A 27,704-nucleotide genomic window follows, 5' to 3' on the forward strand; every position below is an offset into this window, starting at 1 on the left:
CAGAACGAGGAGTAATGGTCTCAAGTTGCAGTGGGGGAGGTTTAGATTGGATATTAGGAAAAACTTTTTCATTGTGAGGGTGGTGAAACACTGGAATGCGTTACCTAGGGAGGTGGTAGAATCTCCTTCCTTAGAGGTTTTTAAGGTCAGGCTTGACAAAGCCCTGGCTGGGATGATTTAACTGGGATTTGGTCCTGCTTCGAGCAGGGGGTTGGACTAGATGACCTTCTGGGGTCCCTTCCAACCCTGATATTCTATGATTCTATGTAACTTATGAAAAAACCTCATCACTTTAACGGTGCCAGAAGTGAGTAGCCACATCATCTTATTACTGTAATGCTTGTCCTTCCTCATTCCATCACCCTGCCAGCACCATACTTTGCTACTCTTGCTTGTTGCCTCTTATCTAAAGATATTCTTTTTATTATAGTAGCACCCAGAATCCCCAGTCAGGATCAGAGCCCCATTGCATTAAGCCCCCTACAAACACAGAGTAAAAAGATGGCCACTCCTCAAACAGCTGAAAAGAAACAAGTGGGCATAACAAAAATTGGAAAGAATGCAGAATGGAGGACAAGGTTGGATCTGTAATGTGTACTACTGGGTAAAAATATGAAAGCTCTCTACGCAGACAAAAGGGACACCTTAATTAAATGCACTTCGCATTGCAAAACAATCAGCAAAGTAGGGCACATTGAGAATGTTTACAAATTTTCTGGAGAAAAACCCATTGCATTTTGTTACAAATGTGTAACTTTTATTGATTTGAGCTCCAATCTTGCAAATGCTTTGGCATGTGTTTTCATATTCCTTCCCAGTAGAGCACATTATTAATTATTATTATTATTATTTATATAGTACCCCAAACTATACTATGTCCTTTAGAGGACAGATAAAAATATATCATCCCTGTCCCTTGCATTCCCTCCCCACTTCTGTCTGTTTGCTAAAATTCACAAGTTGCAAGAGGTGTTTACCAGTAACAGGTGACAAGCTCTGATTGCTGTAATGAGCCAATCAGTAACAACTACAAATTTGTGCATACTGCCAGTCTATGCTAAAATAGTTTCCCCTGTCCTCCTTCCTCCATCTGTTTGTCCATGTCACCCAACTCTTCTATCTCGTCTTTTAGACTGTAAATTCTTTGGGGCAGGAACATTCATTTACAATATGCGGTATTCAGCTTATCACAGGCCCTTCTGAGGCCTCTTGGTGCCACTGTATTATAAACAGCAGCAGCGAAGCTAAAACAAACTATGCAGGCACCAGATAGGCATGTGTGCAATGTGTAAGGGAGGCGGAAGACGTGGTGTGCTTAACTAAATGACCCCTCTAAACATTAGCTGGGGAACAGAAAAGCCCTTATTTTAGAAAAGGTTTTTTTTTTTTTTGTTCTTTTTTTTAAAATCAGTACATATTTAAAAGTTGCTCAATCAAGAAAATATACATGTTTTACATTAGTCAATGGACAAAATTCAAGTTGATCATGATAATATCAGGTGATACTACTATTCTCTTGTAACACCAAATGTATCTTAAACCAATAGTAATGTAAAATTATCTCATAACTTTAGTAGTTGTAATGCAATTAACACTACAGACACAAATAAGAACACTTTGTATTTGGGACCGCTTGCAACTGAAGATCTTAACACTTAACACTCTTTGCAGTAATTATATCATCTCTATTTTATAGATGGTGAAACTGAGGCACAGAGAGGTTTATAAATTTTAAGGCCACAAGTGACTATCTAAACTGGACTGCAATACACAGGCCATAGAACCTCACCCAGTAATTCTGCATCAAGCCCATAACTTCTGTTTCAGCTGTAGTGTATCTTTTAGAAAGATACCCAGTTTTGATTTAAAAATCTCAAGTGATGGAGAATCCATCATATTGCTAGGTAAATTGTTGCAAATCTTAATTATCTACACTTTAGAAATAAAGCACTAATTTTGGTCTGAATTTGTCTAGCTTCAACTTCCAACCATTGGATCTCATTATGCCTTTTATCTGCTAGATTAAAGAGCTATGCCCACCATCAGAAACCTCTTCCCCAAGCAGATACTTGTACACTGATTAAGTCACCGCTTAACCTTCTTTTGGATGAACTAAATAGATAGAGCTTCTTAAGTCTCTCAGTGTAAGATATTTTGTCCAGACCTCAAATAATTCTTGTGACTATTTCCTGAATCTTTTCCAAATTTTTCAAAATTTTTTTTGAAGTATGGACATCAAAAGTATTCCAGTCATGGTCTCACTAATGCTGTATCTTCCCACTCTGATATTCCCATGCTTATACACCCAAGCACGGTTTTTGCCCTAAGATTAGGTGACTTTCCCAAGGGAAAACAGGAAATACATGCTTCAGCTGAAAATCTGCAGCCTTTCACATTGTCTTTCACATACCTCACGCAATTGCTCCACAAGCTCTCTCTCTTCTCTCATCTGTTCCATTTTCCTCCGAATTGTAAATTGAGGGTCTATGGATTCCAAATTTCTCTGTGGTCTTAAAAATACTGTGATTTTAAAGAGAGATGTTTAGCAAAAACAAGCCATCAAAAACTTTTGCTTTATTAATTTTCAGGTTAAACAAAATCCTTATTCACTGTCCCAATTATGTCTGTTGGAAGATTTCCCTGAGAGCATATAGAAAGAAAATCTGATTTAGAACTACAGTCATAAAAGTGTATTTGCTTGGGGGTGCTCATAACAGAATGCATGTATTATTGATATAAGTGGAATATACAGACATCATTTATATCTTATGGTCTTGACTGGGAACTTTACTAAATTCGCACAGCATTTGTCCCTTGGAGTTTTTAATCTGTTGTTAGAAGTCTTGCTACTTCTATCATAGGACTCCTCTCTCAGTCTTTTAGTTAGATCCTAATCCTACAAGGTGCAGGACTCCAATGGAACCGAGAGCATTCAGCACCTTGCAGGATCAGACTCCTAGCACTCTCCAATTATTCATGACTATCTTTCATCTCTCCCTTCATCAAACAAAGTTATGTGTTTGATTCCTAAAAACTGAGTGCCTATTATAGCACCTCTGAAGGTTTGCCTACACTAGAGATTCCCATTTCATGTGCAGTATTGCACTAGGTCCTTACACAGTTTTCCTACAACCGCTCCTGGTGCTGGGGATGATTTTATCCATCCCATAACTTCAGGCACAGCAGGGACAAAGTCTATGGTATTTAATGTATATTTGTACTTTTAAACATTTTTGTTGTGTTCCAATGACTGCTTTTAATGGTTCTTTCTTGTACATGTATCATGAGGGCTATACCCACCAATGCCCTCCCACACTGTAGATACCATGGCGGAGGGTCACCAGTTCCTGTGGCTGGACTGACTTGCTCACGTATCATGAAAAGTGACAAGTGCTCAAGAATAATACAATAAAACTTGTATTTATTACTTTTTTTTTTTTTAATGTAATGTGACAGCCTTAGGTGTGTCATCCACAAGGGGAGTTAAACCCAGGTCCTCTGGTTCTAAAAGCATAAAACTCGACTGCCTGAACTAAAAGATGCAGCTTTGTTAGCTGGTTGTAGCAGACTCAAACCTCAATGTGGTTCAGCCACCACTTGTCATTTGACACCACCGGGTTAGCCCCTCGCAGCAGGATGCAACCCCAGACCCGTTAGGCTGAAGTCAGCAGCAGGCTCAACCGCCTCTATGCATTGTACAGCCACTAAGGGGGGTGGGGGGGAGGGAGGGACTGGGGGTGTACAGCGTCACACTGAGTAAGCACAGGTTATGGTCATTTTTAGATTTTGTTGCATTACTATTTTGCTTTGCTTCTTTTGTTAGCATTATTTCCTGTCCCCCTGAACTAGTGCTTTCCTTTTCTTGGTCTCCCTCTGGATACTGAGATGGGAGTGGTCTGGTCCTGGTGCAGGAAGAGGAATATATCCACAGACTCCTCCACAAGACTCAGTTAGTTACTCTCCATCTCCTGCAGTTTTGGGGAGCCAGGGCTTGTTCAAAATGTGGGAAGAAACGTGGGGGATGATGTTTTGGTCATCAAGATACAAAGAGAAGGAAGAAGTCTTGTATATAGAAATGTCCCAAATGGACAGATTGCTAATAGCCTTAGTAGGAGAGAGACCTCAGTATTATATTAATAAATTATAACAACTCTTTTCATGACATTGTTACAAACTTGTTTATGCTTTTACTAAACATCAAGAAATAGCTACAAATAAGTTATAGCCAGGATGCTTGGATATATAACAGTACATGTGTTTAGCAAGCATGTTACAAAATGTTAAAGTTAATCCACGAAGTGCCAGAAGTTTTCTGCTTCTATCTTCCAAGGTCAAGCAAACATGAAAAAGACAAAACATGTAAAAAACATTAATGTTTTAAGTAGAGGCTTAACTGTAAAAAGGAATGTAGGTGTGTTATGCGAGCTATAAATCTAGGTTGGAAAGTGACCACACCAACCCCATTTCTTTTCAAAGGAAAAATCTCTGCTTGTGTTTTTGAAACTCCAGGATAAACAAGTGTAGTTGGAAATGTTTTAAAAACTTTTATTTCTTAAATGTTGAAACAGCAAACACCTTTTGAGATGTATATTTGCAAATATTTTGTATCAAAATGCAAGCCTTTATATAACTGCCTGATACTGTTACAGGAATAATAAGATGTTTTATGCAGAAATATAGCAAAGTCATTTGATGCTGTAACTAGTTACTAAGATAAGAAGCCATTTAAGTATAGAATATTTATATTAATGGAGAATTAATTAATTACTGGCAGTGTGCAAGCAAACCCTCACCCAATTCAGGAAGATAAGAAAATCATCATTCCAAAAACAGAAACAACAACTTGAGCTAAAGACTTTCTAAAAGTTATTTAATTTTAAGAGACTTTTTGAGAACTAAAACCTTTTATATAAAGACCAGGAGTGTTTGGACTTTCTGAAAGCAGAATTTAATTTCCTGACAAGCTCTAATAAAACTGAAAGACTCTCAGAGACTGGACTGAATAAAGACTAGTTTTGAAAGTTATCTGATGCTGTCTTGCCACAAGAAGAACAAAGGCAAGGTCATGCATTTAGGGATTAATAACAAGAATTTTAGTTATAAGCTGGGGACACATCAATTAGAAGTAATGGAGGAAGAGAAGGACCTTGGAGTATTGGTTGACCACAGGATGACTATGAGCCGCCAATGTGATATGGCCTTGAAAAAAGCTAATGTGGTCTTGGGATGCATCAGGAGAGGTATTTCCAGTAGAAATAAGGAGGTGTTAGTACCGTTATACAAGGCACCGGTAAGACCTCACCTGGAACACTGTGTGCAGTTCTGGTCTCCCATGTTTAAGTAGGATGAATTCAAACTGGAACAGGTACAGAGAAGGGCTACTAGGATGATCCAAGGAATGGAAAACCTGTCTTATGAAAGGAAACTCAAGGAGCTTGGCTTGTTTAGCCTAACCAAAAGAAGGTTGAAGGGAGAGATGATTGCTCTCTATAAATATATCAGAGGGATAAATACCAGAGAGGGAGAGGAATTATTTAAGCTCAGTACCAATGTTGCCACAAGAACAAATGGATATAAACTGGCAATTGGGAAGTTTTGTTTTTAAGGTCAGGCTTAACAAAGCCCTGGCTGGGGTGATTTAATTGGGGATCAGTTCTGCTTTGAGCAGGGGGTTGGACTAGATGACCTCCTGAGGTCCCTTTCAACCCTGATATTCTATGATTCTAAGTTTAGACTTGAAATTAGACAAAGGTTTCTAACCACCAGAGGAGTGAAGTTCTGGAATAGCCTTCCAAGGGATGTAGTCGGGGCAAAAAACCTATCTGGCTTCAGGATTAAACTTGTCGAGTTTATGGAGGAGATGGTATGATGGGACATTTGGCAATTAATTGATCTTTAACTATTCATGGTAAATAGGCCCAATGGCCTGTGATGGGATGTTAGATAGGGTGGGATCTGAGTTACTATAGAGAATTCTTTCCTGGGTATCTGACTGGTGAATCTTGCCCACATGCTCAGGGTTCAGCTGATCGCCATATCTGGGGTCGGGAAGGAATTTTCCTCCAGGGCAGACTGCAAGAGACCCTGGGGTTTTTTCAGCTTCCTTTGTCGTATGGGGCACAGGTCACTTGCTGGAGGATTCTCTGCACCTTGATGTCTTTAAACCATGATATGAGAACTTCAATAGCTCAGACATAGGTGAGAGGTTTATTGTAGGAGTGGATGAGTGAGATTCTGTGGCCTGCCTTGTGCAGGAGGTCAGACTAGATGATCATAATGGTCCCTTCTGACCTTAATATCTATGAATCTATAAAGAAACGCTGCATATATTCATTAAACAGACTGCATATTCAGGAGCTGAAAGTGTCACCTAAGCAAACAAAAGGGTAGCAGCAACCGACTTTCAATCTGAACAGGTCTGAAAGAGGTGCGTTTTCCTGTACTTTTATGAAAGCAGGAAGGATAAAGGTATAAAAACCTCTAAGTGAGCACCTATCACACACCCTGTCTGCTACCCTTGTAAAGAGGGCACTCCTAGAGGTGTGGGTGGTGTAATGACCCACAGATCTCAAACCCAAGTCTGCAGGTTTCATGGGAGCAACAACACTTCAACTCTCAACCTAGCAGCCTGGTGACAATGGCTTACCTGGGACCCATGAAGCCCAGCCCCAGAGTGAGGCTCTGCCCCTGAAGTCTGATTGGCCCAATGGCTCTACTTAAGCCAGTGGCAGCAACAAGCAGCTCTCCCAAACAATTGGGCTCCACCCTGCTCTGGACTATGTGTTTTCTGCTATTTTATTTCCAGGCATCCTGACCCAGGTTGACTCTTGGCATCTGCCTTGTGGTTCCTGACCTCCATTTTGTTTCCTGCCTCTGACCCCCTGGTATCCTGACCCAGCTGACTCTTGACTCCTGTCTCATGACTGCAGACTCACTCCCACTGTTAGGTCTGGTTGCACATGATCTGGCCACAACAAACAGTTTCTTATTCTATTATTCACCAAGTAGTTAGATATGTATTCCTGGACAGGAAACAGTGGCTAAACATTGGCAAATAGAGAAATAGTGGAATCTAACCGGATTTAAGATAATAAATAATTGGACTGTCTTAGGGACAGCTCCTTAAATGGCTTCTTCTAAGTAACTCATTTAAGTATTTTTTTTCCATTTTCATAGGATTTAGTTAAGGTTGCTTACTTTGCCCAACTATAAACTGTTTAGGTTATTAAGTGATAGACAGGCTTCATTTGCTCTTGAACTATTTTGCCCATACATGAACAGTTTTAAGATTCTAAAACTGAATTCACAATAATTTTGGGAAATAATATACTTTGGTCTTAACTTACCAAGAGAAAGGTGCCTCCCCAGAGGCGGTTCACTCTCAAGGGTGTAATCTCTGTTAAATTCTCTCCACAGAGAGACATACACAAGAGATTGTAATAGTAGTAACCAGTTTCATTTATGTTCAGTCATTTGATGTTCTGTTTAATGTTTTCTTTTCCTTTCTTTAATAACAACATAGCTGTGGTTAATAATTGTGATTATGTTGTATGTTCTTCTCTTAATAATGGTGTCCTCTAAGGTATGTTAAAGAACACTTGTGACTAAACAGCAGGAGCCACATCCTTGAGCCGTCAGGAAGAGAAACAATTAGTAAGAGCTGGCCTACCATTTCATGTTTCTCTAAACTAGGGGTTCTCACACTGGGGGTCATGACCCCTCAGGGAGTTGTGAGGTTATTACACGGGGGTCACGAGCTGTCAGCCTCCACCTCTACACCCTGCTTCCCCTCCAGCATTTATAATAGTATTAAATATTAAAAAAAAAGTTTTTAATTTATAAGGGAGGGGGGTCGCACTCAGAGGCTTGCTGTGTGAAAAGGGTCACAAATACAAAAGTTTGAGACCCACTGCTGGTTTTCAACATTTTTTCATTTGTGAGCCCCTAAGATATTTCAAATGGAGGTGCGGACCCCTTTGGAAATCTTACATGTAGTCTATGGATCCCCACGAGTCCCAGGACCACAGGCTGAAAACCACTGCTCTAAACGAAATATGTTTATTTTTAAAAATAAAATTGTTTGAGGTCCAACAATTTAAAACTACTTTCAATTCCAGTGGGAAGTGAAAACTACATGTGAGCCCATCTAAACCAAATACAGGAACTGCCAGTGACACCTACAGGTAAGAATAAAGAATTAAATTATTCTTTCTAATTGCATAATACAAAAGAAAGGTACAATACGGAATAAAATTAGTAGTTATTTCTTTACTACTCAAATTAATTATTTCATGCTAACACTATCTCATTTTTAATTTAGGTTGTATTTTGGATAAATGTTTTAATTTTTATATCAATTTTTAAATTATGCAATACACTAGAAAAAAAATTGAGTGTAAGGAAAGTTCAAATAAGTTCAACACAGGATGAATGTATGCTTGCATGAGGCTCAATGAATCTGAAAGATCAATAAACTAAACTGTATTCTGGGATCTTCTGGGTCCTTGACAGGTTTGCTTATGTATCTGCACTGAGATCTTGGAAGAAGGGGGGGAGGGAAAAAAGGTTCCTGCATGAGATACTTTCTTTGAAATTCCAGAAAGGGCTCATGAGTTGTGTTCATAGAGGTCCTGATAATATTGAAGTGACAAAATGAAATCTCTGCTTGGATCCAATGGCTGAAGGAATAGCTTGCACTGTTCTAGATGAGATGATGATTGCAGTGACTGCATAGTAAAATGCTTTATTAAAAATAAATATTTTAGGAAAAGCCACCAACTAGATGGTGGCAGAGCCTACTAGTTAAGCAATAAAAACCAGCCCATCCTCAGATTTGTAAAAGAAAATCATCATAATTGAAAGAGCAGCATAGCAAAGCTAAGCTAAGCTCAGCTCCCATATTTTCAGAAAGAGCAGCATAGCAAAGCTAAGCTAAGCTCAGCTCCCATATTTTCAAAGTATACCTGGGGATTTAGCCACTTTCATTAAACTCCATGGTAGTTCTGTGGATACATTCATTTGCATCATATTTAAAATCCAAGGATAACAGATCACACGCTAGTCATCTAGTGCTCCCTATCAGATATCCACAACAGAACTAAGACATATGAAGAAAAGGAAGATTGTGTTTTTAACAGTAAGTTAAAATGAAATACAGTGTTCCTGTATCAGGCCAATTTTTTAAATTGTTCCTAATGTTATAATAAAAAAATGAAAATACCTTACTACACTTATTAAGAATATCAGTTAAAAGTGTTAAGTAATTATTTACATTTCAAATTAGTAAACTTACTGTAAAACTTAGAACAAACAATACTTAAAATTCTGGAACCTATTTAGATGTGCTATATGTTGTATGTTCCCTATAATACCAAGGAAAATAGGTAAATACACACACCCCCGCCCCCAAATAAACATGCACCCCCCCCCCCACACACAAACACACTGCAACAGCAGACTTGAAAACTGTGTTGCAATCTCCATTCCAGTTTCAACAGCAGCAACAATTCAAAGAGCTCTGTACAAAGGAATCATACCAAAGGCCACTGTTGTATGGTTTGTGTTTGAGTCTACATTTAGGAAATTATTATTATGGTCTTCAATCATTCTAGCCTTGTTTATCTTGCTTATGTGCTGTGCTGACCTGGTGTGTGCCTGCACGAGAGAGAAACTGAACTTTCTCTGGTCCCATATTGTAATGAGGATGTATTAGACAAGAACAGGAGAAGTTCTGAAAGGAAATACTATTATGAGTAAGACTCAGTTTATTGTCTGCGTACTGTTTTCATATGTAGAATGTAAGCCTTGTGAGAGAGGATACTCATGTTTGGTCTTTGTGGAACAACTCACCTGCACTAGATACTATTTCTGAATACTATCACTGCCTAGTTTCCTATAAGTTTTAACTATAAAGTTTGCTATAAATTACAAACAGTAATTTGGTACAGGTACCTCAAATGTATGCAGTTTTGTAAATAAATGTCCATGAATAGAAAACATCTGTTTATGGAAAGTAAATGTGAAAATTATTCATTCAGTTTGAATAAGAGGAAAACATATAGGCAATTCCTTCAAACTGTAATAAATAAACAGGTTAGCCAATTTGGAAAACATACACAAGCAAAATAAATTAGCAAGTGAATAAGATATTCTTTCATCTCTGTTTTACAGTAGAAATATTAGAAGTAAAGTGTTCTAATTCAGAAGTAAAGTGTTCTAAATACAACAATATGGAATATGCTAGTTATTCTGCATTATACATTTGTTCCACTAGAGGGGGCCCACACCACACAAATGTGTGCCTCAGAAGAGAGTTTTCAGAGTAACAGCCGTGTTAGTCTGTATTCGCAAAAAGAAAAGGAGTACCTGTGGCACTTTAGAGACTAACCAATTTATTTATTTGATGCATCCGATGAAGTGAGCTGTAGCTCACGAAAGCTTATGCTCAAATAAATTGGTTAGTCTCTAAGGTTCCACAAGTACTCCTTTTCTTTTTTCAGAAGAGAATATTTCTTCAGTCCAAAGTACAGTAGTTCTCTTCATTGCTGGTCAACACAACTTATTTATTTCATGTTAGTTTCAATAATAAGCTTTTGTTGGCAATTTTTAAAAATTTAAGTGAAAAAAATTAAATTAGCAGTAATACTTAGTCTAATCTACAATACATGACATGTATTTAGTCTCTTTGTTAAAAGTCAGACTTCCAATTGATTTCCATTTTCACACCTTCATTACATTGTAGGAACAGTTTTGTACATGCAATTATTTGCAGGCAAAGTTTAGGACATTTAATACTGCAAGTACTTAACTTGCCAGCCCAATCAAGTACTTAGATATCTAAATGAGCAAAAATGGCACCTGTAAATACCTGTGGTTGCAAAAATGCCAGGGCTTGTAAGAGGCCTAGATAAAGCAAGGCTGAAAATTTGAAAATAAGGTTCTATTTCTCATGATCAATTCTATTCAGATTTCTTTAACTATATATGGTTCAAGTGGATATGGAATACGTGCTTCTTATGACACATCTGAATACCACTGAGAGGAGATTCAGTGGTTAGGGAACTAACAGAACTTATGAGACCTGAGTTCAAGTCCTTGTTCCTCTCCAGACTTCCTGTGTGATTCTGGTCAAGTCACTTAGTCTCTCTGTGCCTTATTTCCCCATCTGTAAAATGGGGATAATAGCACTTCCCTGCCTCACATGGATGTTGTGAGGATAAACACAATTTGTGAAGCACTCAAGATACTACAGTGATTTGGGCAGGGGAGAGGAGAAGGAGACTGCTTTAGTACCTAAGATAGACTGCACAGCAAACTTTCAAGCACATCAACACAGGAGATAAAAATATCTAATAAAAACATACTGTTCTAACAGTTTTAAGCATTAATACTAATATTTGCAGTTGGCTTAAAAGCTATCGGATTTGAATGGTTTCAAATGATTATGCTTAAGCTTGCCTACACTGTTCTCATTTTATTATGACAGCTGTGGCAAATTGCTGGCACAATTATGATGGGTCCCGCGCTTCCTGTTCTTGGGATGGGGGGTTCAGAGAGCAGTTTCCTGCCCCTGAACTAGGGTATCTACTGTCCCACTAGCAACCCAAGGAAGGGTAGTGGAGATGGAGGGACCCGGGCCCACCCTCTACTCCAGGTCCCAGCCCAGGGGCCCTAGGGATAGTGGCAAATCACTTGAACTAGTGCTTCCTTCCCCTGGGCTACTTCCCTCTCCTGCTCTTCAGCTTGTGGGACTTCCTGCCCTCTCTCTGCACAAGCCGGGTGTCTCTTTACCTAGAGTCTTGGTCTTCTAGCCAGCCACAGCACTTCTCCAAACTCTCCTCTACTTCAACTCCTCCAAACTGCACTGTGCTCCAACTCCTTCAAACTGCTCTCTGCTCCAACTCCTTCCCCTGGCTGATTGAAGCAGGGGGTTTTTATCAGGTGACTGGCTTCAGGTGCTCTAATTGGCATCAGGTGCTTTTAATCTATAGAAACTTTTCTTCCCTCTACAGGGAATAAGGCTTCTCCTCATCCTGGGACTTACAGATGTCTCCTATATCACTCTCCTGCTGTCTTCTAGCCATGCTGTATCACACAGTATAATTACACTGTTAGCCCTAGGTTAGCACAGATCACATTACCTAATGAATTCCTATCAACAAGGATAAAAAACACATCTAGAGCCCGATCCCCAATTGGTGTAGTCCACTAAACTCGACTGAGTTATGCCAATTTACAATGCCTGAACATGTGGCCTATCAAGTTTGATATAGAAGTCAGCAGGCTGGATTCTCCACTGTCCTATGTCTTTGTGGTCCTTTTCACCTGAGGAAAACAAGTGCAAAGTTGGTGTAATTTGTACACACAAATCAGAATGATAGCCTTTTGATGACAGCACCAAATAAAAACGATAGTATTTTGCCCCCCATTTTATGAAAGAACTTTGACGTCTATTCCCCCCCTTCCCCCAATAGCCACAGATTTTGTATATGTTCTTCACTGGAGCAATTTGCTATGATTTGTTAATCAGGTTTTATATTATGTAATTTCCAATATTTTTAATGTTTGATCATTGTCTCTTAGATGTTCTAAAATTGAATTATCTTAGTGGGAAGGAGAGAGGGCTGAGGCTATGTAAATAATATTATTTCATACGTTGTAAGTATTGTAATAAAATTACTGTAGAAAGGTTTTACAAAGGTTAATATTTGGATACACTAAAATGTTAAAAATTGACAATTTTAAAGAAGATTCTAGTTCAGCTTTAAGGTGCAAATTCTATCTTTTGTATCCTTGGCTCCCATTCATTTCAATGGGTGACACACACATGAAGCCAAGTGCAGAACTTGATTCCAGAATCATTAACAGGAAGAAACTAAGTTCTCTTGCTAAAAAAAAAAGCCAACTTCAGGCTGATTTCTACCTCTGAGTCTATAAGCAATTATAGATCTTTCATGATCTCTAGTACTTTACTGAAAGATGAGTAGAGTTAAATAAGTAATTTTTAACTTAGGAAGTACTGTGTTAAATGGAGAGGTATAATGTTCTATACTTTAATTAAGCATGTGGAGACTAGAATTGTAATAATACTGTTCAGCAGCTTAGAGTTTTAAGAATTTGACTTCAAACCACAGAATTCTGTAAATGACATGAACATTGGAGGCACTGAACATAATGACCACTGCAAGTCCATTCGAAAGGATCTGGATAGTTTAGGAGATCAGGCTAGCAGATGGCAAATGCTGTTCATTTTTAAAAAATACACAAATTAGTCTGGGAAAAGGGAAACAAACTAGAGTTTATGTGCTAAATAGAGCAATCATCCATGAATAACTGTTGGCTGTACAGGTCACTGTATGACTGGAAGGGTGCAACATATGGCAAAAAATGATAACAGGCCTCAAGAATCTAAGGTATTGTAACAGGGTCGCACTCACCTCTTGTGAGCACCCCCGCCAAGTGTGTGTGTGCCTACACTCTCTATCTGGTGCATCTTTGGTGACTCAGCCCTCCGGCCGAGTCACACACAGTCTGTCTGTGTGATGAAAGCAAAGCAAAACCATTTCCAGGGCACAAGTCCAACAGGGGTCTTTCTCAGTTCCCTCTGTAATGTCTCCCACAAGTTGTCCCTACTTCAGAATATAGCAGTGTCCTTCCCTGATGCAGTCTTTGCCGTCTTAAGGCCTTTCTGGCCACAACTCTCCAGCTGGGCCATTGCAGTTCAGTTCCCACCTCTGGGATGCCTCAATGTCCAGGCTACTTCCCCCAGTGGCTAATGGGGGCTGGGGGAGACCCAGGTACGCCCACTACTCCGGGTCCCAGCCCAGGGACCCTGTAGATCGCAGCTGTCTGCTGTGTCCCTTTATCTAAGTCACACTGCTGCTCTACTTCCCCAGACCACTTCTCCGCAGCCCTGCACCATCTTCACCCTTACCTCAGGACCTTGTCCTCATGGGAGTCCCCGCAACCAACTCGGGGCTCCTTTTCGCTCTCCCTGGTTCTAGCAGCACTACTTCGTCCGAGGTCCTGCAGCTTCCTCAGCCAGCCACACACCATCCATTCTCCTCCAGTTCTAGCAAGGAACTGAACTCGCTCTTACCCTGCAGCTCTTCTTATACTGACCAGCTGAGCCCTGATTGGCTGCTTCCCACACAGCTGCTCTAGGCAGCTTGGAAGACCTCTCTACTGCCCTTTTCTGGGCCAGGGTTTGGCAGGGCCACAAGGCCTGGGTCTCAGGGCCTAGTCCACCCCATCACAGTTATGAAGAATGGTTAAGAGTTAGCAAATTTATTTTCCAATGAGAAAAATCTTTGTAGGCTTTTGCTTGTTACTAGAATTCCTTTTATTACTAAGAATCAGCAAGACTGATTTTCTTCAATAATATACCAACTGTCCATTCTTCTCATGCAAAGAAAGATCTGTTGGTAGATAATTCAGGTGTTTTAAGTGTTGCACATCTGTCAAGGTAGCCAGCTCTTTTTTTCATTTCCCACACTCTACCATGTGAACTATGGATGAGCACTTGTAATGATGGAATAGATTTCCCAATATTGGAAAGGATCAGGAAGCCTTGTCTGACATTATCTTCATGATCCATACTAAGTGAGCTTGCGACTCTTAGAGAGTGAAAAAAATGCTAGCATCGTGCTGAAGATGCCAATACTTTAGTTTAAAAAGCTAACAGATCACTTTTTAGTGCTCCATCTCCATTTAAGCCAGAAGTGCAGGATTTTAACTGTAAAGAATATTTGCTTACAGACTGCACTTAAAGATAGTTTCTCAATAATGTGCATAAATGGTGCCACCAAATGTGTTCTTTCAAAAAAAAAAGAAAAAAAAAGAAGAATTCTTATTCTTTAGCCTCACTTCTTAAATTTCAGTTTTATAAGCCAGACAAGTGGGAGTACTTGGCTAATGGATGAATGGTCAGAACAAATTTCTTACAGCCAGTTTCAAAGGGCTCAGCATGCACAACAAATTATTCATATATGTCCCTTGTTTAGCATTCAGAAGAACACCTGCTACATCATGTTCAATTTTTTTTTTTGGTGTGACAGATTTTCATAAAAAGAATGTTGAATTCTAACATATAGGCACATCTTGTATAAGATACAGTTCTGAATGACCATCATGTTTTTGAATGTCTCAGAATGTGAAAGCTTTCTGACTGGTTTTTTTTTTTTAATGTCAGTGATGATTTTTCTAATTTTTCATTTTCAAGGAAGCCATGTAATACTAGATTTAAACAAACAGCAGACAAAATCAAAAATACTTTACGCTACCATTATGTAGAATATTGAGTGCAGTGGATCCATTATCAGATGTGACATGCAGTACTATAATGTCCTCAGGAGAAAAGTTATATTACCATTTTCATGTTGTGTCCCAGGCTACGGGAGCTGCTTCAATCAAAAGCACTCAGACTCAACAGTTATATATATATAGCTGTGAACTTTACTGATGTCAGCACTGCAGTGGATCCACTGTGTACTTGCTAAATTCCCCAAATCCTGTTCCAGCACGCACCAGGTTCAGACTGAAATGTGGGAAATATTCTCATGTGGGGGAGTGGAGGGAAGAGTATCTTCTTTGTGTCCGGGTGGTGGTCAGAAATCTGGAAATTTCGTAGGAAATCACATTTGATCTGCTCTTTGGTTAAAGAGATAAAAATTAAGAACTGTTCATTTTTGGTCAGTGCTTTGTTTGTTATGCATTGTGACAAATTTATCATATATGCCAGTGTTTCCCAAACTTGGGACACCGCTTGTGCAGGGAAAGACCCTGGTGGGCCTGGCCGGTTTACCTGCTGCGTCCGAAGGTTCGGCCGATGGCGGCTCCCACTGGCCGCGGTTCACTGTGCCCGGCCAATGGGGGCTGCGGGAAGCAGTGGCCAGTACATCCCTCGGCCTGCGCCACTTCCCGCAGCCCCCATTGACTGGGCACAGCAAACCGCGGCCAGTGGGAGCTGCGATCGGCCGAACCTGCGGATGTGGCAGGTAAACAAACCGGCCAGGCCCGCCAGGGGCTTTCCCTGCACAAGCGGTGTCCCAAGTCTGGGAAACACTGATATATGCTCTTGAATATTTCATAGATCTTAGGTACTTGCAAATGTGAAGAGATATTGTTTTCTTGGCACACTGTGCTGCTGACTGAAAAAAACCTCTCAATAACTTTCATTATCTGAAAAATACAGCATCAAGTCCAGCACAAAAATCTATGTAATTCTCTTATTCAGCTCAAGTGTCACTGGAAAAACGCTTGCACAACAGCTATGGTTTTCAAACAATTCATAGATTTTTGTCTGGAAACAAACTAAAACTAAAGGAAGACCAACTGACCTACCTATCTATCTTTTTTACCTTGATTTCACTCAGTGAAAACACTGTTTTATTTACTAAAATATTTTTAGCTCTCTCTTCACCTCTGTTTGAATCCCTTCTTCGGAGAAGGGAAAGCTGATAAGAATGCTGGTCAGTTAAATATCTTTTCATTGGCCTAGTAGTGACATAATGATCAGATTTGGTTTCCCTCCATTTTCTGCTCATAGACTTCTTAGACTGTGTACTCAACGTTCTTCTACACTAATAAACATGTACCACCTGAGCCTTTGGTTTCTAATCCTTAAGTTTTTTTACCCATTACAACAAGAATATGGCTGAATGTCCTGCACCTTTAGCTGTGTGGGGAATGTAGCCAAACATACAAATTATCTGAAAACATACAAATTAAATATGTACAGATCACCTACCATTGTCACTGTCCCCTTCAGATGGGATACTGTAGCTATAGTTGTCCCATGTTTGAGCCTGTGTAAGTTTGTTGAAGGAGATAGGAGGAAGAGTGAGGGGTGGGTCTGTTGCAGGGGAGTGAGAGCCAGTCCAGATACAGTAGCATACAGACCAGGAAAAACCAAAGGGGTAGCACCATTTCATATATGGTATGAAGATTGCATGGCAATGAAGAAGATGCCATTCAAATTAATGATTATTATAAAATGTATAATTTTGGAAGAAAAGAATGAGAGATGGTGTACAGAATAAAAAGAATGAAAAATTAAATGTTAGTATTTGTAAATCATACATTATATGTGCAGTTAATGCTGTTAATCTTAACAAGATTACTACAACATAGCACTTTACATAATTATGAAGAAAAAGTACCCATAGATTTCATACTGTAGGCTAAGGAAAGGAAACCCTGACTCTGAACTGCTGGGTAAATTTATCAACAGCGCAGTTGCACAAGTAAAAACATAAACCAAGAAGAAAAACAGTAGGAAATAAACATGTTATATATTTCAGGTTTTCAGTGTTAGAAGAGCACTTTTTCCACAGAGTGGAATAAACACAGTTTAACAAAATTGTTAAGATTTTCCTGGGAAAGTTTTTATTTCAAAAATACCCATTTCTGTCCTGGACATACTAGTAGTAGTTCATTAATCCTTTGGCTCTCCTTCTATCATGGAGAAAATCCCATGATCCTCCTGACTTTATTCCTTCCTTCTTCAGCTGTCATCTTCCAGCTCAAGCAGCACTATTTCTTCCCTCTCATTAACTTCTCATCCACAATCCTAGCCACCTATTTGCCTACCTTTGACACCCCAACTAAAGTCCTCCCCTCTTCTGCACTCTTTCCTCTTTGCACAAGATCTTCAGACTCTTTCAAAGAGAAGAATGGCAATGTAACCTCTCTCCTCAACACGGTCTTCCCTGCTACTCCTTTTTTCCTCCCTGTTTCTCCTCCTTTAGTTATCTATAACAAGGCTTCTCACCCGTGCTTCAAATCCCTCCACTAACCTCAGCGATCTCTTCCCTTTCACCTCCAACCTACAGTGTCCCATTCTCTCCCATGTTGATTACAAGAAATTTTACTCTCTAGCTTCCCCCAAACCCACACTGCCCCCCACCCAATGGTCCTTACAAATCATAGCTGCTAAAGATCATCTTCTTTGCCCACCACTCTCACCACGTCATCCCCCTCTTTAAACCTTTTACTGGCTCCCTGTTTTCCACCATGTACAATTTAAGCTTTGGGCCCTGATTCTGAATGAGGTCTTTGGATGCTATTACATGTTGCCTTTTTGAATGCCAAACTGTAATCCTAATTCCATTTAAATAGGTGAGTTTACAGTACCTTATAGAAATCTGGATTAATTATAAACATGAAAATTAGCATTTAGATTTTAAAAAGGCAATGATTTATACCAGTTCAATGAAAACTTATTTTTTAAATATTAAAATGGAAAAAAGGCAAAAATAAATAAAGCCTCAGTAAAAAGCCTTGCCCCACTCCAAATAAAGCTACACATACTGAAAGAAAAAGAATTCACCCTTTCTGGAATCTGACAGGTTAACTAGAGTAATTAAAAATAATATCACAACTATCACCCTCTCTAAATCATTAGGTTTGGCTGCTCTTAGTGTTCTTTTCCTTAGAATTTGTGTGTTCCAAACCTCAGTTCACTCTGACTCCAGCTACTCCAAGCTCAGTTATATCCTGTGGGATAAGGAGCCAGCTGCATCAATGAGTCAGCAAAACCTACCTAACACACTTCAAGTAGGATCAACACCTGCTAAAACAGTATGGGTCTGAAGCAATATTGCCGGCACTGTCAGTCTCATTTGTTAAAAATGATTCTCATGAGTTTCCAAGTACACATACCAGCCAATTCACTTCCTGGGAAGAAATTTTAAATGTAACAATAAATGAGAGGACGTAGAGTTACTATTTTTCTAACTAATGAAGAAGAGAAAAATAATTACTAATTGATTCTCAGTTACTCTTTGCAACTGACATAAAAAAAATGAGTTTCCAGCACATGTCAATGCAAACTAAATCTGCTTTAATGTGCTAGGTAGGGCTACAAAAATGAAGGGACTTGATGCAGACGTGTATTTCAGAGTTTTGTTTCAATTAATGAACAGTCTATTCTTCATTTCCTGTGGAATTTCTACTGCAAAAGGCCTTGTATCTTGATTTTTTTTTCAGTACTTAGTGTAGCTTGTGAGTACACAAGCATTGCTCCTCAGTTAGGCTTGCAAGCCACTCTGTTCAGTAAAGGTCATGAAAGAAAAACTAAGTAAAAATGGCACAAAAGTAGAAATGAATAATTTTGAATACTGCAAAGGGTATGAGATGATGTGGGTACATCCAACCAAGTTCTGAGTAAAACTAAGGTTTTATAGTGAATGACATGGCAAGAAGTTTAGGAAATTCTCAAATTTATCTACAATAGCACCACGATTACTAATAGTGCTTCGATCTATTTGAAAAATCAAGAGTAAATCCATGAACTGTTCAGAGATATTCCTGCTCAGAGTATGAAAGTGTTTCCGAGCAGCAGAATTATTGTTAAAAGGAAATTCATATTACTTATTTCTTTACAATATTTAGTCATGTTCAAATGTTTTTCCAATCACTCGTGTGAATTAGAGAGATCCACTCTTCAAAAGTGTATATATAAGACAGACTAATTCAAAATGCACCGAGTTTCTCCTTTTAACTTCTGTATAGCAGTTTGACCCTTTTATTAAAAAAGGGTATACACCAAGAGGTCAGGATAGCATACTCATTACCTTTGAAAAACATTTTCTTTGGATACCTAATTAGGCATCATGTTTGGATTTTTCCTCATGTTTTGGCGAGCCTTAAAATGTGGGTATAAAAAGAACTTTTACTCATGAACACAGATCTAGTATGGGCTGACAGAGAAATCTAAGTAACTGTGGTTTATCCTCTGGAAGCAGGCTTTGTGTATGTACTTCAAAAAGCTGGAATCACTACCAGAAGTCTAGTACTCTGTTTATTTTTACCTTTCCTAGAGACATAAATCACTGACACAGTGCAATAATATTAAATAGAAAGCAAAACATTAATTTTAAGTAGAATCAAATAGGGAAAATAAAATATACACTCTGAAGGGCATGTTTTGCTTGAAAGTCTGCCCCCTCATTTCTTCCCCTCTGGTATATTCTTTTCTATCACATCTTTCTTATTTCTGTTTTCAGAGCAAGATTTACAAATTTTGGTTAGCATAATTTAAAACAAATCTTGCACTGTTATTAAAATAATTTGATCTGTTCCCATAAAATTTAAATTGTAGCAGTAAACTGCTAAAAATTAGTCTAAAGTTTTTTTAGGTTTTCTCCCACAAGGCCACATATTACTTAAATAAAAAAGCTTTTAAACCTCAACTCTAAACTGAACTGAAATCTATAATACTAACTTTACAGGCTCATACAGCATGTTTGGATTCCAAGACCAGCTCTATGTCAATAAGGATGTAGGTAATTAAAAAGCAAACACTGTTTGGAAGGGTTTAGATTTGTACATTTGTACAAGCAAACACTGACTGGTGGAAGGGTTTAGATTTGTACATTCTTTGAGAAGAAAAAAAAGCTTGAAAAGTACGATGGCATTACCTGAAGAAATTAGAGATGTGTCAAGTCAACCAGTTTTGACTTGAAAAGGCAAATACACACAAGGTTCACTAATAGGGCAGGTGTCTTCACAGCTATACTATCTTCAGCTCTAATGTGTGGGTAAACTACATTAAAGGACTAGATTTAATGCCTGTATGAAGCACTTGCTTTTTGGGGGGAAATGGGATAGGTGAGGTGAGTAATTTCCAAGGTGTCAAATTTCATTTGTAATGTTTCATCACAGCACGCTGGGTTACAGCGCATGATCAACATGTCTTCACTGAAGGCTAAATCAGCGCTGCTGTGATCGATCCAGCAGGCATCAATTTAGCAGGTCTGATGAAGATGCGATAAGTTGATGGGAGAGCATTTCCCATCGACATAGCATGATGTAGATACCACTGTAAGTCTATCTAAGCTCCGTTGACTTAAGGTATGTATCTTTACCTAAATAACAAGCATAACTTAGGTCAACTTACTTCATTAGCATAGACCAGGCCACTCACACTAATGTTATATCATGGGAAAAGACATTGGGCCTGATTCTGATTTCACACCAGCATAATTCCATTGTTTGATCTAGTGCAAATCACGAGTAATCCAATTGAAACCCATGAAATGACACTTGCAAAACTGGTGTGAGCAAGCGTAAAGTAAAGCACTATGCAATAATGGGTTTCAGGTTGTCTGTTCAATATTATATGAAAAACAACTGAGACATAAGGGTTAAATTACTTAACATATATACAAAGAGGAAGTCCTTTTTTTACACACTGAGTTGTCAGGAGTGGAGGGCATTGATATGTTGGCGTATATTTAAAATTAATTGAAGCAGTAAGGATACACAAGAATGTTTGTACTTTTCAGTTTGTTAAGCTGTTAAGCCTTGGTTCTGAACAAATCTAAAACTTTTGGGTATCCTGGTTAAGTTGCACACCTTTCTCATCGTCTCAACTGAACAGGGAATTTAAATGCTCTCAATAATGATACCCATTTTGCTTCAACAACGTTTTCTTTGTTTCATTATCCCTTTTTTTTTGCTTTAATAAATTCTAAGGGTACAATTTCTTATAATGCATTCAAATATGAAAATGTGCTGCTATTTCTGAAATATTTCATTACGAAAGCTACAGGCTTGTAGTGGCTTACCAGCATTCGATTAAAGGTATTAGTGGTGAAAAAAAAAATACAATTACATTTTTAGGAAGCTGAAATAAATTTAAAAAAATCTAAACCATGATATACTTCAAAGACAATGTGAGAGGACTTCTAATATTGCATATTTCAGCAAACAAAAGATAAAAACGATGTCATCCTACATCTGATCCCATTTTAAAAAGAGATTGTTCATTCTTAATACTCTAGCAATTAAAATTAGTTTATATCAACACACTAATTAAAACGTCAGTGATTATGCATTTAGCACATCACAAATTCATTCTGCTACAGACTGCAGCTATGTTAACACCTAATTTGATATTTATACATACTCCTATGGAAAAACTCATGAATATATTTTCAGAGCAATGCACAATAATTACCTGAATAAACCTAATTATCATATAAATTTATTTATTCACAGCTTTAAAATGTATCTCTGTATGTCAACCAGGTGAACATAGGATTTAAATTGATGCATCAGGCAGATATATGGCATTTTTATATATGAAAAAAATGAGGGATGAAAACTGATCCATATAAAATGTGCTGAAAAGTTAGTACTTCTACTGTACTTTTTTTCAGTGTTTTGGGGACAGTGTTTTTGCCTCCTTTCTTTCTAAATATATATCTATTGTAAGTGAACATTCACCACCAGTAAGCACAGGCTTAAGAAACTAAAAAGAGACTTGTTGATTCCTGCTGGATGGAGATAAGATAGAAGAAAACAAAGGTCCTTGAGTTTACTGGAGAAGCAGCCCTCTTGTAATTTATTCTTTTTCACAATCTTACCTGATCGTGGCTTCAGGCCAAAAGGAGCGGTGTTGTTTGTAGTAGGAGATTGTGTGGGAGTTTTTTCCTTACTCTGTGTGTTTCAAGATAGATATGAGTAAGAAACTGTACATCTCAGCACAATTGTTTACACAAAATATAGAGATTCAATCATGCAGCATTACAATTATTTCCCCCAAATTGTTAACATTATAGGCTCACATCCTGTAACCCTAATTCACTCTTTATTCCATCAAATCTCCTGGTGACTATAAAGGGGATTCTGACTGAGTAAGAACTGCAGGATTTGTCCCACTGTTCTAACTTCATCTGATTATTTTTCAGTTTTATTTCATATCATCACTTTAATATTACACAAACATTTCACATGAACAATAATTCATCACTACAGTGCAAGATTTTAGAATGAATAAGAAAAAACACTCCTTCCTTACGTACATTCTGTTCTTTCATTGCATTAATACACTTCCTTGCCTAACTGCTTTGCCTACTGTATTGTGAAATTCTTCGGAAGAAAAACCAGCTCAAATCCAAGCAAGAAAAACCTGAAAGGGGGATGTTACTTAGACACCTCAGAGCATCCTCCCCCTTGACCTTGAACTGGGTCTGCAGATCTATGCAGGAGGAAAGGAAGGAGTACAGCAGTGGGTAGAAGAATATGGAGGATAAACACTCTACCCTTCTGTACCATGGAGAGCTAAGACTGGAAAGATAGTACAGCACAGACTGTATTATCTTTCTGTGCCCACACAGACTCCATGGTGGGAATCAACCAGAAAAGGGGCTTCCTGGGGGAGCCACAGGTTATAGGAGTCCCATCACCAAGGCTTTATTGGAGCTACAATGGCAGAAATTGGGCGTAAGTCTGTGGAGAGCAGGGAGCAGCCACAGTGCTCTCACCTGATTCGCTCACGGTCCACTGAATTTGTGAGCCATCCACACAGTTACATGGGGCAGCAGATGCTGCCTCCCCAACGGAACCATTAACAACAAATCTCCACAAGGAAAACCTCAAAATGTTTCCTTTCCTTTAGCTTCCTCCTGAGAGTGCTTCCATGGAGGAGAATGGGGCCAAGGAAATAACTTTTCCTTCTGAAATCTACTATAAAGGGCCACTCTTGGCAGAATGTACTGTATTCAAGAAGAAGTCCCACTGAAATCAATGGGAGTTCTCGTGGGATAGGGTACTACTCAACACCAGGTGGCAGAATTTGAGAAAGTATAATGAAATAAAACAGAGGTATGCTCTTACATATAATCAACATATATAATCAACATACTCTGCATTTCATCAGAAACACTTCCAGGATTGCATGTTTATGTTCAATTAAACACTAAGAAAAGGATCAAATTACAGAGGCTACAGCAAATAGAAATAGAAGACAATCACTTATCATTTTAACTCAAATGATGTTCAATTACCAACTTCATTCTTAACAGGTAGAAATAGTCAAAAATACACTGACATTGGACAATGTGTAAATCAAAAGTAAAATTTACATTAGACACACACACAATACTAGTAGTATCTCACCTCATTGTGAGAACTGCGTCCTCCTATATTCCAGACAATCAGATCATTCTGCATGTTTGAATAGAAATAAAGTGGTTCAGTAAGTAAATTTATCACACAATAAAGAGCATTTTGTTGATAGGTAGATTCACACTGCCATAGAGAGAGATTTAGGGAACCTATGCCATTCTACCCATACTTTCATCAAGGAAAATTAGAGTGAATAGACTTAAAGTAAAAACTAAGTACAATCCTAAACTAATAGGAATAATATTTAGCATTTATATAATACTTTTCATCTTCAAAGACTAGTTAGCCTTTCAGTGAAACAATTATTTTTCTTGAAGAACACATGTACACACTTCTATTCTTAAATGAGCTAGTGACATTCTCATTAAGTGCGCAAACTTTGAGTTTATTAAATTTTCCTCAGTTAGAACAGAAATTTTCCTAATTTAGAATAGAAATAAAAGAAATTTGTAGACTTTTAGAAATAATCTAGCACGTAAGTTGGTTATTATATTTGTTTCACAAGTTACAACATTTTAATATATGGTTCCTGCATGGAGAGGTCAATATTTCAGGGTGTTCTATGGAGTTCATAATTTAAACAAAAAGATAAGGAGTACTTGTGGCACTTTAGAGACTAACCAATTTATTTGAGCATAAGCTTTCGTGAGCTACAGCTCACTTCATCGGATGCATACTGTGGAAACTGCAGAAGACATTATATACACAGAGACCATGAAACAATACCTCCTCCCACCCCACTCTCCTGCTGGTAATAGCTTATCTAAAGTGATCACTCTCCTTAAAATGCTGGTGGCTGAACTTTGTGACTTTGTCCTTACCCATAACTATTTTACATTTGGGGACAATGTATATCTTCAGATCAGCGGCACTGCTATGGGTACCCGCATGGCCCCACAGTATGACAACATTTTTATGGCTGATTTAGAACAACGCTTCCTCAACTCTCGTCCCCTAATGCCCCTACTCTACTTGCGCTATATTGATGACATCATCATCTGGACCCATGGAAAAGAAGCCCTTGAGGAATTCCACCATGATTTCAACAATTTCCATCCCACCATCAACCTCAGCCTGGTCCAGTCCACACACGAGATCCACTTCCTGGACACTACAGTGCTTGGGGGGGGAGGGATAGCTCAGTGGTTTGAGTATTGGCCTGCTAAACCCAGGGTTGTGAGTTCAATCCTTGAGGGGGCCATTTAGGGATCTGGGGCAAAAATTGGGGATTGGTCCTGCTTTGAGCAGGGGGTTGGACTAGATGACCTCCTGAGGTCCCTTCCAACCCTGATATTCTATGATTCTATAATTCTAATAAACAATGGTCACATAAACACCACCCTATACCGGAAACCTACTGACTGCTATGCCTACCTACATGCCTCCAGCTTTCACCCTGACCACACCACACGATCCATCGTCTACAGCCAAGCTCTGCGATACAACCGCATTTACTCCAACCCCTCAGACAGAGACAAACACCTACAAGATCTCTATCAAGCATTCTTACAACTACAATACCCACCTGCGGAAGTGAAGAAATAGATTGATAGAGCCAGAAGAGTTCCCAGAAGTCACCTACTACAGGACAGGCCTAACAAAGAAAATAACAGAACGCCACTAGCCATCACCTTCAGCCCCCAACTAAAACCGCTCCAACGCATTATTAAGGATCTACAACTTATCCTGAAGGATGACCCAACACTCTCACAAATCTTGGGAGACAGGCCAGTCCTTGCCTACAGACAGCCCCGCAACCTGAAGCAAATACTCACCAACAACCACATACCACACAACAGAAACACTAACCCAGGAACCTATCCTTGCAACAAAGCCCGTTGCCAACTGTGCCCACATATCTATTCAGGGGACACCATCACAGAGCCTAATAACATCAGCCACACTATCAGAGGCTTGTTCACCTGCACATCCACCAATGTGATATATGCCATCATGTGCCAGCAATGCCCCTCTGCCATGTACATTGGTCAAACTGGACAGTCTCTACGTAAAAGAATAAATGGACACAAATCAGATGTCAAGAATTATAACATTCATAAACCAGTCGGAGAACACTTCAATCTCTCTGGTCACGCAATTACAGACATGAAGGTCGCTATCTTACAACAAAAAAACTTCAAATCCAGACTCCAGCGAGAAACTGCTGAATTGGAATTCATTTGCAAATTGGATACTATTAATTTAGGCTTAAATAGAGACTGGGAGTGGCTAAGTCATTATGCAAGGTAGCCTATTTCCCCTTGTTTTTTCCTACCCCCCCCCCCGACGTTCTGGTTAAACTTGGATTTATGCTGGAAACGGCCCACCTTGATTATCATACACATTGTAAGGAGAGTGGTCAGTTTGGATGAGCTATTACCAGCAGGAGAGTGAGTTTGTGTATGTATGGGGGTGGGTGGGTGAGAAAACCTGGATTTGTGCTGGAAATGGCCCACCTTGATTATCATGCACATTGTAGGGAGAGTGGTCACTTTGGATAAGCTATTACCAGCCAGAGAGTGAGTGTGTGTGTGTTTGGGGGGGAGAAAACCTGGATTTGTGCTGGAAATGGCCCACCTTGATTATCATACACATTGTAAAGACAGTGGTCACTTTGGATGGGCTATTACCAGCAGGAGAGTGATAAATTGGTTAGTCTCTAAGATGCCACAAGTACTCCTTTTCTTTTTGTGAATACAGAGTAACACGGCTGTTACTCTGAAACCTGTCATAATTTAAACAAGCACCAAACAAAACTATTTTAATATAGATTTAAAGATTTACCAGGAGTCAGTTCTACAATAATGGTACAACTTATCTTTTGCCACTTCTTTAAACAGGATCAGACTGACAATGTATGCTGCATATTTCACAACATGACTTACAAGTACTAACATATCATTTATATGTAAGCCAGTGGGCAGATACACCAGTTATGGAAGGTAAAATAAAGGCCAAACCACAGTTCAATGCAACACCTTTTCCTCAGGGCCAGCTTTATTACTGCAAAAAAGTTTTGGAACAAACAAAGCAATGCAGAACACTTGGCCCCAACCACTAAGACTGCTTCCAACTTTCAGCAAGCTGGGATGGGAGAAGACACACCCTTCCCCACTGCATAGGCTTTCCTGTGTACCTCCTAGGGCTCCTGCCAAGTCTTCATGAAAGGACTTCCCTCAGAGTTTTAATCAACCCTCATCTTCTCTAGACTGAATAAGAGCACTCTAAGTCAGTAGATCCCTCTTCATCATGTGTCCTGCCTGGAGACGACAGCTTTCATCAACCCCACAGCTAAAGGGGTCCAAGTCCATAACAGACATCCTGGCACTACTTGCTCAACAGGCCAGATATGTTACAGTATATAATAATCATGCTATATCAAAAAAGTCACTTTTATAACACTGATGAAAAACGGTACTCATGCAGCCCTGACAGGGAAAAATGCTGAGGGGAAAATCTTCTCCAACTGCTCATGAGTAAGGCTGCAAATCTTTCATGGAGGTCATGGAAAGTCACGGATTCCATGACGTTCTGGGACCTCCGTGACTTCCGCAGCTGCAGCAGCTAACCACAGGACCACCCTGCTGGGGCTGCTCTGGGTCCAGTTGCACCGGCTGCTGCTCCAGTGGCCCCAGACAACGGGTCCCAGGTGCTGGCCCAGAGCAGTGGTTCAGGAGCAACAGTGGCGCCGCAGGCCACCCCCAGCCTGGCGTGGGAGCGGTAGGGCCCCAGGATGCCCCCTCCCAGCACACATGGTGGTGGCGGGGCCCTGGGCTGCCCCCCCACCCGGA

General features: G+C 39.3%; 1 protein-coding gene across 17 annotated transcripts in view; it reads right to left on the minus strand.

The window, feature by feature from the left end:
• Positions 1 to 27,704, minus strand: part of LRCH1 (leucine rich repeats and calponin homology domain containing 1) — a 272,083-nt gene that overhangs the window by 61,059 nt on the left and 183,320 nt on the right. For 11 of the 17 annotated variants that reach the window (XR_007356703.2, XR_007356693.2, XR_007356705.2 and 8 more), the window contains 4 exons: positions 23,905 to 23,952; positions 22,371 to 22,443; positions 16,748 to 16,852; positions 2,411 to 2,520 (listed from right to left, as the gene is read on the minus strand). Coding sequence is in view for 8 of the 17 variants with exons in the window: in XM_075128536.1 (XP_074984637.1) it covers positions 2,411 to 2,520; positions 16,748 to 16,852; positions 22,371 to 22,443; positions 23,905 to 23,952 (336 nt within the window). In the remaining 9 variants the exon portion in view is untranslated. Of the gene's footprint in view, positions 1 to 2,410; positions 2,521 to 9,413; positions 12,325 to 16,747; positions 16,853 to 22,370; positions 22,444 to 23,904; positions 23,953 to 27,704 lie in introns of those variants that run through there. The other 6 variants (XR_007356704.2, XR_012668454.1, XM_048850365.2 and 3 more) reach the window with 3 other exon arrangements.

This window comes from Caretta caretta, chromosome 1 (genome assembly GCF_965140235.1).
Source record: "Caretta caretta isolate rCarCar2 chromosome 1, rCarCar1.hap1, whole genome shotgun sequence".
Classification (NCBI taxonomy): Eukaryota; Metazoa; Chordata; order Testudines; family Cheloniidae; genus Caretta; species Caretta caretta.